The 11,801-nt window shown below is 57.2% G+C and overlaps 4 protein-coding genes across 4 annotated transcripts in view; 2 read left to right on the plus strand and 2 right to left on the minus strand.

Annotated features, from left to right (window-relative positions):
* Positions 1-718, minus strand: part of VOLCADRAFT_90510 (uncharacterized protein) — a gene marked incomplete at both ends in the record, with an annotated part of 2,439 nt that extends 1,721 nt beyond the window's left edge. Inside the window, 3 exons of the mRNA XM_002950126.1 lie at positions 216-264; positions 299-408; positions 643-718. Coding sequence (XP_002950172.1) covers positions 216-264; positions 299-408; positions 643-718 — 235 coding nt within the window. The remainder of the gene's footprint in view (positions 1-215; positions 265-298; positions 409-642) is intronic.
* A 1,272-nt stretch (positions 719-1,990) lies between these two features.
* On the plus strand, positions 1,991-3,146 carry VOLCADRAFT_90511 (uncharacterized protein; the record flags this gene model as incomplete). Its single annotated transcript, XM_002950011.1, has 3 exons — positions 1,991-1,996; positions 2,481-2,580; positions 2,929-3,146. The coding sequence occupies 3 exons, from the start codon at positions 1,991-1,993 to the stop codon at positions 3,144-3,146; spliced, it is 324 nt and encodes a 107-aa protein (XP_002950057.1).
* A 733-nt stretch (positions 3,147-3,879) lies between these two features.
* On the plus strand, positions 3,880-4,312 carry VOLCADRAFT_90512 (uncharacterized protein; the record flags this gene model as incomplete). The annotated part of the gene is made up of 2 exons (XM_002950012.1): positions 3,880-4,149; positions 4,262-4,312. 2 exons carry the CDS (start codon positions 3,880-3,882, stop codon positions 4,310-4,312), a joined length of 321 nt encoding a protein of 106 aa, XP_002950058.1.
* A 1,187-nt stretch (positions 4,313-5,499) lies between these two features.
* VOLCADRAFT_90513 (uncharacterized protein) lies at positions 5,500-8,574 on the minus strand (the record flags this gene model as incomplete). Its single annotated transcript, XM_002950127.1, has 7 exons — positions 5,500-5,551; positions 5,706-5,808; positions 6,135-6,501; positions 6,673-6,738; positions 6,934-7,752; positions 8,172-8,284; positions 8,514-8,574. The coding sequence occupies 7 exons, from the start codon at positions 8,572-8,574 to the stop codon at positions 5,500-5,502; spliced, it is 1,581 nt and encodes a 526-aa protein (XP_002950173.1).
* Between the last annotated feature and the right edge of the window lie 3,227 nt (positions 8,575-11,801).

Genomic DNA, 11,801 nt, shown 5'->3' on the forward strand with positions numbered 1-11,801 from the left:
GTCGTCGTGGTCGTCGTGGTCGTCGTGGTGGTAGTGATGGTTGTGATGGTCGTCGTGGTGGTCGTGGTGGTCGTGGTGGTGGTCGTGGTGGTTGTGGTGGTTGTGGTCGTGGTGGTGGTTGTGGTGGTTGTGGTCGTAGTGGTGGTCGTAGTGGTGGTTGTGGTAGTCGTGGTGGTTGTGGTGGTTGTATTGGTCCTCCTGTGCTGGTAGCCCACCACCCCACCGCGCCGGAAACGCGATGTGGTAGTCGTGGATGTTGTGGTGCTGGTGGTGGCAGGGACGCGCTCTGTGGACTTACCAGCGGCGTGTCTGAAACATAATCCGGCGGGGAGAGCCAGAACGGCGGAGGATATGAGTATTCGGACGGCGGAGGATATGAGTAGTCGGGTGGAGGTGCTGCGTCTGGTGCTGATCGTTGTGGTGGTGGTGATGGTGGTGATGGATCAGGGAAGCTGTAGGGCAACGGCATCAGCCAGGTCAGGGATCTACGCAGGGGTCTGTGCATCGTGTCAGGTGCGATTGACTGAAGGAGGTTACGTGGTCCGCCAGTGGACACCTCCGGGGCATGCAAGGGAACTCCGTGCAATAACCCCAACAGCTCCTCCCCGGCCTCTCCCGCCGCCACAGACTGCGTGCTCGCACCCGACACTGCCGTACTTAGAGAGGCTGGCCCCGCCCCAGCAGCAGCAGCCGCGGAGACCCAAGCCGCAAGCAGCATCGTGAACAAGTACAAGGCTCCCTGGACCCAAGAGCCCGCGGTCCGGGATCTGGACGGGGCCCAGGCTCGCGGGTGGTGGCAGTGCGACGACCGCTGTCGATCACTGGGGACAGCGAATGGTAATGGTGCCTGCGAATTTGGGAGTCACCATTGAACGAGTTGTGACGCTAAACCACACGCCGCGAGGTTTTGCGAGTCGGCGTAGCCTAGTCAGTGCAAGATGGAAATAAGGGGAATCTCAAAATATTCACCATACTTAAGAGATCAGCAAAAGTGTAGATATTAGGCCTCTGCGCTATATTGCACATTCGCACGTACAGGTAGGTAACTAGAACTACACGCACGGGCTCGCAAAAGGCTCGGAATCCAGGTGTAGACGGGCGTTAAGTGGAAGTAGGTATCTTGCATAATGCTGTTTATTACGTATGAGCTTGCCGTTGCAGACAGCACCAGACCGCCGACGGCCAATTCAGCGAACCTTAGTCATCGCTATTACGGGCACAATCAGTTGCAACATCCTACCACTTACATCAAACGCTCACCATGTCCGACTATAATTTAATCAGTACTCAAAGCATGCTCCGTTTTTGGTCGCCTAATAAGTACCGCCCTATCCTTATTGCTTGTGCATTCGCCATCGATCGTCCGCGGCCGCGGACGAAGATCTGTACGAACATTGTTCGTTCCCGAGTCGTTCTGCGCGAGAAAGCCTGTTTTGGGGTTTTATAGAACATTTAATATGTTTTTTTGCTAAATAATAACCTGTAATATCCTCCCGTATATGCCTTGTCACAATTACTAGTGCGTCCTGTCTCGCGAGACAGCCTGCAGGACGATCGTCGCCAATTTCGTGTAGTTGCTACAGTGGGCTGTAGCAACCTTCAGCTGCCCAATGGGAGCATTTATCCCCATATACAGACCCATAGGCGCCTACTCCCCGTACAAACGCTGGCGGGCCCGTTATGGCTTGAGCCGCTAATGGGGCTGTCCAGTTAAGGGCCGTAACGGGGGCTATAATGGTGGAGTTGAGGATTGCGGAGGAATAGCCAGTGTAGCTGGCTTGATGTGGATCGAGTAAAGCACGGGGGGGGGGTTGTCGGCATGGCTCAACACTGATTTCACGGAAGCCAGTGGCCTCAACGCCATGTGTAATAATAAGTCCGCGGGCCTGGAGCGAATCCCGGCTGAGTATTATAAGTACGCAATGAGGGAGAGTGAAGGGCAGCGGCCCGTGTTCGCTTTGGCATCGTACGGCATTGTACAACGGTATTGATGGGGGTGAGTGCCCGCGAGGATTCACGACCAGCACCCTTTCCCCTGTCCTTAAGAAAGGTGATGCATCCTGTTGCGATAATTATTGGGGTATTGCGGTTGGGGATCCGTTGTGCAAGCTCTACGCCAACCTTATCGGGAGGCGGCTCACCAGGTTTTGTGAAGCTTCGTGCCGCTAGCCAGGCGGGTTGTAGGCATGGTTTCGGCACTGAGCACCACCTATTTACGCTGCGGCATCTCATTTCTAAGCACACGGCGGCCGGAGCCTAGCCATTATGCAAATTGCCTTCAGTAAAGCGTTTGATTCGGTCGACCACGAGACGCTCTGGCGGTACGGGCTGCATGGTCGTATCCTCAATTCACTGAAGGCCAGCTACGCAGACGTGAAGGTTCGGGACAAGTTGGGTAGTCAGTTGGGGCCTGAATTATCCATGGGCCGGGGCGTAAAGCAAGGGTGCCCCCTTAGTGTCACCCTTTTCGGACCATTTAGGTGTTCGCTCATTACATCGAGGCTCACGATACCGACTGCCGTGTGCACCTTCCTGACCGTTGGAGCATCCTCCGTGAGCAGGGTGTAAGCCTGGTGGGCGGTGAGCTCACCAACTTGCTTTTTGTTGATGATGCGTCATTAGTTGTAACTGTCCACGAGAGAGCCCGATGCTTACTCGGACTCCTCGAGGCCTATTGCAAGGCGACGGGAATGGCCGCGAACGCTGCCAAGTGTGAAGTCCTCATTTTCGGGGGCACAGCACGGGAGCAAAAGCGCCTTTTGGAAGCTGAGTACCGGTTATGTGGGGTGTGTTTGAGGGTACTTAGTGTTTTAGGGTTTTACCTAAAAACCCTAAAACCCTAAGCTGGTAATGAGACGGCATGGTATCTCGGGCTACATTACGGACCAGGCACGCAGTTCTCAGCCTGCACCAAACAACTGCTAGCAGCTGGAAAACAGGCCACGTTTGGCCTCAGTGCCCTGCGTCCCTCGCTTTATCGCGACCTGTCACAAAGGCTGCTCCAATTCCATTGGGCCAATCTTGTGCTGAGGTTCTGGAACTCAATTGTCAAGAGGCCGGGGACACTGTGCCACCGGGCCTTCATTGCCGACCTTGAGCTGGCGCTGGGGGGTGTTGTGCTGAATGCTGGACGAGCAAGGTCCTAGGTTTCCTTAAGAGTTTGGGAGCTGAGCCCCCAGCCGGTCTGCGTGGTGACGACCTCATAGCGCATTACGCCACCGTTAGGTTGCCAGTGGGAAGCATACTTAAAAGAGTTCGGTAGGCGTCTCGACGCCCGTTGGGAGTGCCTGGATAGCCTTAGTGATCCATACACTTTCCCAAGCGGAAGTACCTGCGTCAAGGCGTGTCGCTATCTGAACTGGATGTGGGCGGCCCTTTGCATTTACTTTTTTTGACCCTAAAATCCTTAGGGGCACGCGGCATAAGTGGCTGGCCTACGCTGATACTACCACGCCCCAACGTTTGCATCAAGTGCTTCTGCATTTCCGGTTAGGCTGTTGGGAGTTAGAGTTTAACCGGCCTAACGGCCGTGAGTGCACCGTGTGCATATGCAGGCTTTGCAACTGTGGGGCGGTTGAAGATGAAATGCATGTTTTTGTGGAATGCCCGGCTTACACTAGTACTCGGGATAAGTACGAACGTGACCTCGCATTTCAAGGGCGCGACATGCGCACGATTATGACCGAGGCCCCAACCCTGGCACTAGCCAGGTTCCTCTCGGACGTGTGGGAGACCCGGCATGTTGCCCTAAGGCACGTTGTGCTTAAGCGGACGAGGGAGGACGATGATGGTCCACCATGTAACCGCATTAAAAACTATTTACCGTCCATGGTCCCTCCGGCTTTTATGGACAACCCCGCAACTTGTAACTTGTCCACCATGACTATGGCCATGCACTGCAGGGCAGTCACCGCAACCGCCAGCGCTGGAGGGCTCCGTGTCGTTGGGCCTTACAGCGCCCCTGCCAGCCCCTTGCGTTCGCAATTCACCCACATGCACCCGCACGTGGTTCCCGGGTCGACTCTGGCGACCGCGGAGGCGGCGGAGGCGGAGGTGATGACGGTGCGGTCGAAGCGGGGCCGGTCGGGGGTGCTGGACCTGCAGCACATGCTGGGCGTGGACGTGCCGCCAAGGGTTAGGGGAGCCGTGGTGGGTTAGAGAGCACGTGAGGGTACGGCATCGGTTTTACGGTATGTCATGTCGTCGCCTTGCCGTGTACGGAGCTGTTCGGCCTTGTTTATGCGTGTTTCGCTTTGTGCAGTGTTTCGCTCTGTCGGAGGTGATGTATGACGGGGCAGTTGTCGGTCGTTGAGGGCTGTTGGCATGGTGATAGTAGTGGCGGCGGTTGGTGAGAGGTCTTGCAGCTCCAATCTGCATGCTTCGACCTAAGTCCAATAGTTGTGCGGCAGTTCTATTTGCTTTGTCAGTTAGTTGTGTAGCTGCTGTAGCTGCTGTAGATGGGCGTGTGCTTTTACTTCGCCCTTGGAGGGTCCCGAATAATACGTCTGGGTTTAGTGACGCCGTCCAGGTTGTGTGCGCACTGGTAGAGCAGCAGCAGCATGAGTTGTAGCAGCAGCAGCAGCAGCAGGTGCGAGCGCGCGTGCGATTGGAACACTATGTGGCAGCAACCTGCTGCATGAGTTGGTGCTGTGCAGTGCGCAGGAGTGCGCTGCTGGCAAGGCGTGTGGGTGGACAGGTAGGCGGCAGAGGCGGCATGTGGGTGAGACATGACATCATCATCATCATCAGCAACAAAGATGCAACGTTAGGACTTCTTCTTCGGTGTACGGCAGATAGGTCACGGCTGATGTTCCAGGGTACTACCTCAACATTTTACAAGTTCTTCACACTTGCATGTACATGTGTCTGTGTACATTACACACACCTCGCTACCTACCTACCTCACCCTGCCCTGCCGTACCCTGCCCTACCCTACCCTGCCCTACCTTGCACATTTGCCTCTCAAGGGTTTTTGACTGTTACTCCGAAACCACTCCCACCATAAAGAAAAGTAGGCAAACGTTTCTCTAAAACAGTGTCTCTCCCCCTCTCCCCCTTTCCCTCTCCCTCTCCCTCTATCCCTCTCTCTCTCCACACATATCCATCGTGCCCCCTGCTTGCATACCACCCTCCCTTTCATCATCCACCTCTTGAACCCTCCTGGAGCGCAATCCCGGCAAGTCCTGGTACTCCAGCTATGTGTTTCAGTCCCATTGCCCATTGGGGTTCCCCATAGCCATTCCATGAGGCCAACAACCCCAAGGACAGCCCGAGCACGACACTGCCATGCAAATGGGATTCAGGTAGGTAAGCTGCGCAAACTGCAAACCGGGGGTTTACTGCCGGTTGCACTCAGGCCGCTGTTCCTTCCCTTCGGTCCCGCGCCGCGGTCACCTTATCTCTGGGTGTCTCCACCTACATGGCTTGCACCTCCTAGTGTTCGTGCGTTAGGAGCCCGCTGCTGGACACACGTCTCCAGTGACCCGCCATGCATGGCCACTAGGCCCCCTCGCCACCCATGAGGTTGTCCAGCGCTTGGTTCACATGGCGCCTGTTGGAGACACACAAACATACATACACATGCCGCCGTAGGTGGGTCGGTGATTTTAACAGAGGGCGTCCGACTGAGGCCCAGGCCCCCGACAGACAGAAGGTTACCCGCAGCCACATCCCGCTATGCTCACTGCCCGCCGCATGGCCCTCACCTCCTGTTGTAGTAGTACAAACCCACGGCCACCGCCACGAGCGCCAAAGTCGGCACCACGGCAGCCGCCACAATGGGGCCCGGGGAGGTGCCACTCGACCCGCCTGCGATGGAGAGTGTGGAGAGGGGCCCGGGCACACGAGGGCACATGAGGTTGTGAGGCACTGCCGGTTGAAGGTGCCAGGCGGGTTGCGCTAGGTTGCAGAAACAGGAGTCTTACACGCCCTAGCTTTGGTCTGGCTTGAGCCCCCCTGCTCCGATGCCTGCCGCTGCACAGGGCTCGTTCGCTGGCACAGATTGGGGTCTCTTTAAAGCCGCAGACAGAATGAAACACGTTGCTGATCGCACATAAGGCAAGCAGTAGCAGTGCATTCCGGCAGCTCGATTGGTCCCCGTTGCATCCTCCTCTGAAGCCCTCCAGCGAGCGCACCTTGCAACTGGCTGTTTGGTGCGCCTGGTGGAAGAGGTGGTGGCGTGGTAGTACTGGCATTGGCGGCCAGAGGCGGCATGGGCGCTGGGGGGGTTAGAGGTGGCGGAGGTGGTAGAGGGGTCGGAGATTGCGGAGGTGGCTGAGGTGGGAATGGTGGCGGGTATGGAGGTGGCGGGACGTACGGTGGCATGGGCGCTAGCAGGGTTGGAGGTGGTGGAGGGGGGAGTGGTGGCGGGGGAGGTGGAGGGCGGAGGTGTGGCGGGTATGGAGGTGGCGGAGGTGGTGAAAGGGGGAGTTGTGGCGGGTATGGGAGTGGCAGGGGTGGCGTAGGGGGGGGTGGAGGTGGTGGAGGCGGTGGAAGGGGGAGCTGTGGCGGGTATGGAGGTGGCGGAGGTGGTGGAGGGGGAAGTTGTGGCGGGGGGAGTGGTGGCGGAGGGGTAAGTGGTTCTTCAGGCGGCGACTCAGTCGTGAGGGTTTGCTGGGGGCTCTGTGGGTAGCTAGGGAACAGATCTCTGATTAGCGGCGGCCAATAGGGCACCAGTGGCTCGGCCGGCGGACTATCCAGAGGAGGTTCTGCTGGTGGAGTCTGCGAGGGAGGGTCCGCCTGCAAGGGGGGCGGCGGCAATGCAGGCGGCACTGGAAGCCCGACCAGATCGGGAAGCCGATGTGGAGGGGTGCACGGGGTGATGCCGCCTGCAAATGGGCCAACAGCACCACGGGTGCCGGGGCTAGGGTGGTGGATGGGCATGAATGGGCCTGGACCTTCCGTGGGTGGCAAGGACGCACTCAGTGGACTTACCAGCGGCGTGTCTGAAACATAGTCCCCCGGTGGCGGGAGCCAGGACGGTGGAGGATATGAGTAGTCGGGCGGAGGTGCTATGTCTGGTGGTGGTGGTGGTGGTGGTGGTGGTGGTGGTGGTGGTGGTGGCGGTGCATCAGAGAAGTCATAGGACAACGCCATCAGCCTGGTCACGTTTTCTTGCACCGTGTCAGGTGCCGTTGACTGAATCAGGTTACGTGGTCCGCCTGTGGACACCTCCGGGTCATGCAAGGGAACTCCGTGCAATAACCCCAACAGCTCCCCCCCGGCCTCTCCCGCCGCCACAGACTGCGTGAGCGCACCCGACACTGCCGTACTTAGCGAGGCTGGCCCCGCCCCAGCAGCAGCAGCAGCCGCGGAGACCCAAGCCGCAAGCAGCATCGTGAACAAGTACAAGGGTCCCTGGACCCAAGAGCCCGCGGTCCGGGACCTGGACGGGGCCCGGGCTCGCGGGTGCTGGCAGTGCGACGACCGCTGTCGATCACTGGCGACGTCCTGTGATGTCATCGGCTGCTGGCGTTGCTGTAGCAGAGCAAGGCTGGGGACCCGCTGCTGCTCCGGGGCTGTAGCAGCGACTGGACTGTGACCGGGGCAAAGATGACAGTGACACTTTTTTTCGGTGCTTTCATCCGCGGGTTTGCAGCGTAATGCTCTTGCCCGGCTACAGTAGCTGGGTGTACGGCAGTTGCTGGCTGTGGGACTGCCCTCGGCTCCGTGGGGTATAGGTGGCTTTTCGTGGACGTCACCGTTCGGCCAAACGCGGTAGCAGACCGCCACATGGTGATCAGCCTCGTGAACCTGTGCAGCGCAGCAAGGTAAAGTGCGTCCTGCAAGGGTACAGGAATGCAGTTGTAGGGCCGCGTCCAAGTTGTCCTCACACAGCAACTTGGGCAGATACGCCCGCGCGCGTTGTACGGAGGCTCGCTGAATTGTGTTGCTGACTGCGCTGTGTTCGACCCGGTGGTCCCGGGCCCCGGAGCAATCGGAGCAAGGGAATGCCATACGTGGGTGGGGCCTTCGTTGAGAGCGTCCTTCGTAGGCCTCCTTAGCGCGCAAAGCTAACTGCGACTTCTATAGTTCAGCCTGCGAATTCGGGAGACCACCATTGAACGAGTTGTGACGTTGAAAACACACGCCGCGAGGTTTTGCAAAGGTCCGAGAATGGGCGTAGCCTAGTCTGTACGAGATGGAAATAAGGGGAAATTCAAAGTATTCACCATAATTAAGAGATCACCAAAAGTGTAGATATTAGGCCTCCGCGCTATGTTGCACATTCGCACGTACAGGTAGGTAACAAGAACTACAGGCACGGGCTCGCAAAAGGCTCGGCCTCCAAGTGTATATGGGCGTTAAGTGGAAGGAGGTGCTCTTGATAATAATATTTAATTTCGCATGATCTTGCCCCTGCAGACGACCGCAGACCGCCTCGCGACTTCGACGGCAATTTCAGCGAACCTTAGTCATCGCTGTTACGGGCATAATCAGTTGAAACATCCTTATACTTACAACAAAGACCCACCATGTTTGACTATGACTTAATCAGTGCTCAAATCATGCACCGTATTCGGTCTCCAAACGATGAGCCATGTCACGACTAGTTACGGTCATGTCGATATCCATGTTTTCCTGCCTATATTTTTACAATGCTGGACTTTGCCAAAGCACCCAGATGAAACCTTAATAGGGACCAGTCCATCCTTGGATGGATGGATATTACAAGCAACCCGGAAGTTTCAAACCAACCCAACTGTTTAAACGAACCCGGAGGCTCATGAACCGCTTTAAGTCGTGCCATATAAGAGAGAGGGAATAATAAGTACTGGTTCACTCCTCTCCATCGCCCTTATCAATAAGAGCTAAAAAAACAAGTACGCTATAATGCCAAGTCGGTACCAGGATGTAACGTGCTCGTGTCGTATATAGCGAAACATGTCATGAATGGCCTTCGCGAGCCCACGCTGATCATCCTATCCTTATTGCTTGTGCCTTCGTCATCGATCGCACGAAGATCTTTACGAACATCGTTCGTTCCCGAGTCGGTCTGCGGGGGCAAGCTTAGTTTTTGGTTTTACAGGTAAAATCTAATAATTTGTTTCTTTGCGCTGATTACCACTAACTGGTAAAATCCTCCCGCCATGGGCCTTGCCACAATTTGTATGTGAATTTTTTAACGAACACCAAATGGACTCTAGTGTGTGTGTGTGTCTCTGTGTGTGTATGCGTGTGTGTGTATGTGTGTGTGTGTGTGTGTGTGTGTGTGTGTGTGTGTGTGAGCTGTTGGGTTTTATTTCCGCGTGTTTCGCTTTTTTGTCCGTCATTTTTGTCCGTCAATTTTCCAGTCCGAATGGAGGAATAGGATTTTAGCCGCGGGAATAAAAGTATTCCGAATCTGTAAGGCGCTAGGGGGGGCTCCGGCCCCCCCAGAACCCCCCCGATGAGTTACAGTTTGGTTCGTGCAAACGCCGGGTTTGGGGAATGCTGCAACACACGCACACCACAGTCTCTCGAAAGAGGTGTCTCGTACACGCCAGGAAGCGGCGCGCACTTAGACGCGCGTTGACAGGAGCCTCGATTGCACGGGCGACTGTTGGAGAGCCCAAGCAAACACAGACCAGTTAACCCCTACTCAAGCACTGATCGAATAGAGTCTTAGCTGCAGTGCCGGGGTCGCTGCTGCCATCAACCTCGACGCCCGTGTTTCCTGGCCCATCGCCATTGTCTCCATATGGCGAACGTTGACGTTTGGCCCGCTCGCTGTTGACAACCGGCGTGGCGTCATTGTCATGCAGCCAGCCGACGACAATGACGCTACTCCGGTTGACATGGACGCCATTTCGACGAAACTATATTTCGACCGTAGTCCATTTCGACCGGAGAGGAACGCAGTGGGGATTATTCGGGGGATCTCACGGGCAGGAAGGAGAAGGGTATGATGTGCCGTACAAGCTGCAGCCACAGCTGCAGCAGAAGGCACGGAAGGGCGGTGAGGCGGCGCCGGCGCTGTCGGGGTATACTGGTTGTGCGGCGGGTCTGTTTGCGTTGTCAATTAGTTGTTTAGCTGCTGTCCCTGCTGTAAACGTGTAGGCTTTTATTTCGGGTTATGAATACGTCTGGCGTTTAGTGACCCCGTCGAAGTTGTGTGCACACTGGTAATGCAGCAGCAGCAGCAGCAGCAGCAGCAGGTGCGAGTGCGAGTGGGATCGGAACACTATGTGGCAGCAGCCTGCTGCATGAGGTGGTGCTGTGCGGTGCGCAGGAGTGCGTGGCCCGTAAGGCGTGTGGGTGGACAGGTAGGCGGCAGAGGCGGCGTGTGGGTGAGACATGACGGCAGCAGCAGCAGCAGCAGCAGCAACAAAGATGCAACGTTACGGCTTCTTCTTTGGTTTACGGCAGATAGGTCACGGCTGCTGTTCGAGGGTCCTACCGCAATATTTTAAGCTCTTCCCACTTGCATGTACATGTGTCTGTGTACATTTCACGCACCTCGCTGCCTGACCTACCTCACCCTGCCCTGCCGTACCCTGCCGTACCCTGCCGTACCCTGCCGTACCCTGCCCTACCCTGCACATGTGCCTCACAAAACATACTCCAAAACCACTCCGACCATAAAGAATTGTACACCAAATGTTGTCTGAAACAGTGCCTCTCTCCCTCTCCCCCTCTCCCTCCCTCCCTCTCTCCCTCTCTCTCACCATCCAGCCCCCTGCTTGCATACCGGCCCCCCTTTCATCATCCACCAAGCGAACAACCCTCATGGAGCGCAATCCCGGCAAGTCCTGGTACTCCAGCTATGTGGTTCAATCCACATTGCCCATTGGGGGTCCCCATAGCCATTCCACGGGGCCAAGAACCCCAAGAACAGCCCGAGCACGGCACTGCCATGCAAACGGGATTCAGGTAGGTAAGCTGCGCAACCTGCAAACCGCGGGTTTATGACCAGTTGAGACCTGTGCAGGCCGCTGTTCCTTCCCTTCGGTCCCGCGCCGCGGTCACCTTATCTCTGGGTGTCTCCACCTACATGGCTTGCACCTCCTAGTGTTCGTGCGTTAGGAGCCCGCTGCTGGACACACGTCTCCAGTGACCCGCCATGCATGGCCACTAGGCCTCCTCGCCACCCATGAGGTTGTCCAGCGCGTGGTTCACATGGCGCCTGTGAGAGACACACAAACATACATACACATGCCGCCGTAGGTGGGTCGGTGGGTTTATCAGAGGGCGTCCGACTGAGGCCCAGGCCCCGACAGACAGAAGGTTACCCGCAGCCGCGTCCCGCTATGTGGCCCTCACCTCCTGTTGTAGTAGTACAAACCCGCAGCCACCGCCACGAGCGCCAAAGTCGGCACCACGGCAGCCGCCACAATGGGGCCGTGGGAGGTGCCACTCGACCCGCCTGCGATGGGGAGTGTGGAGAGGGGCCCGGGCACACGAGGGCACACGAGGTTGTGAGGCACTGTCGATTGGAGGTGCCAGGCGGGCAGCCCTGGGTTGCAGAAACAGGAGTCTTACGCGCCCTAGCTTTGCTCTGGCTTGAGCCCCCCTCCTCCGATGGCTGCCGCTGCACAGAGCTCGTTCGCTCGCAAAGATTGGGGTCTCCCTAGAGCCCGCAAACAGAATGAAACACGTTGCTGATTGCACATAAGGCAAGCAGCAGCGGTGCATTCCGGCGGCTCGATTGGTCCCCGTTGCGTCCTCGTCTGAAGCCCTCCAGGGAGCGCACCTTGCAACTGGCTGTTTGGTGGGCCTAATAGAAGGGGTGGTGGCGGGGTCGTACTCCACTAATCCCTGCTCGTACCGCGGCATGGGACCTAGCGGGGCTGGAGGCGGCGGGGTCCTACGTGGCGGAGGTT

The sequence above is a fragment of the Volvox carteri genome, assembly GCF_000143455.1.
Source record: "Volvox carteri f. nagariensis unplaced genomic scaffold VOLCAscaffold_17, whole genome shotgun sequence".
NCBI lineage: Eukaryota > Viridiplantae > Chlorophyta > Chlorophyceae > Chlamydomonadales > Volvocaceae > Volvox > Volvox carteri.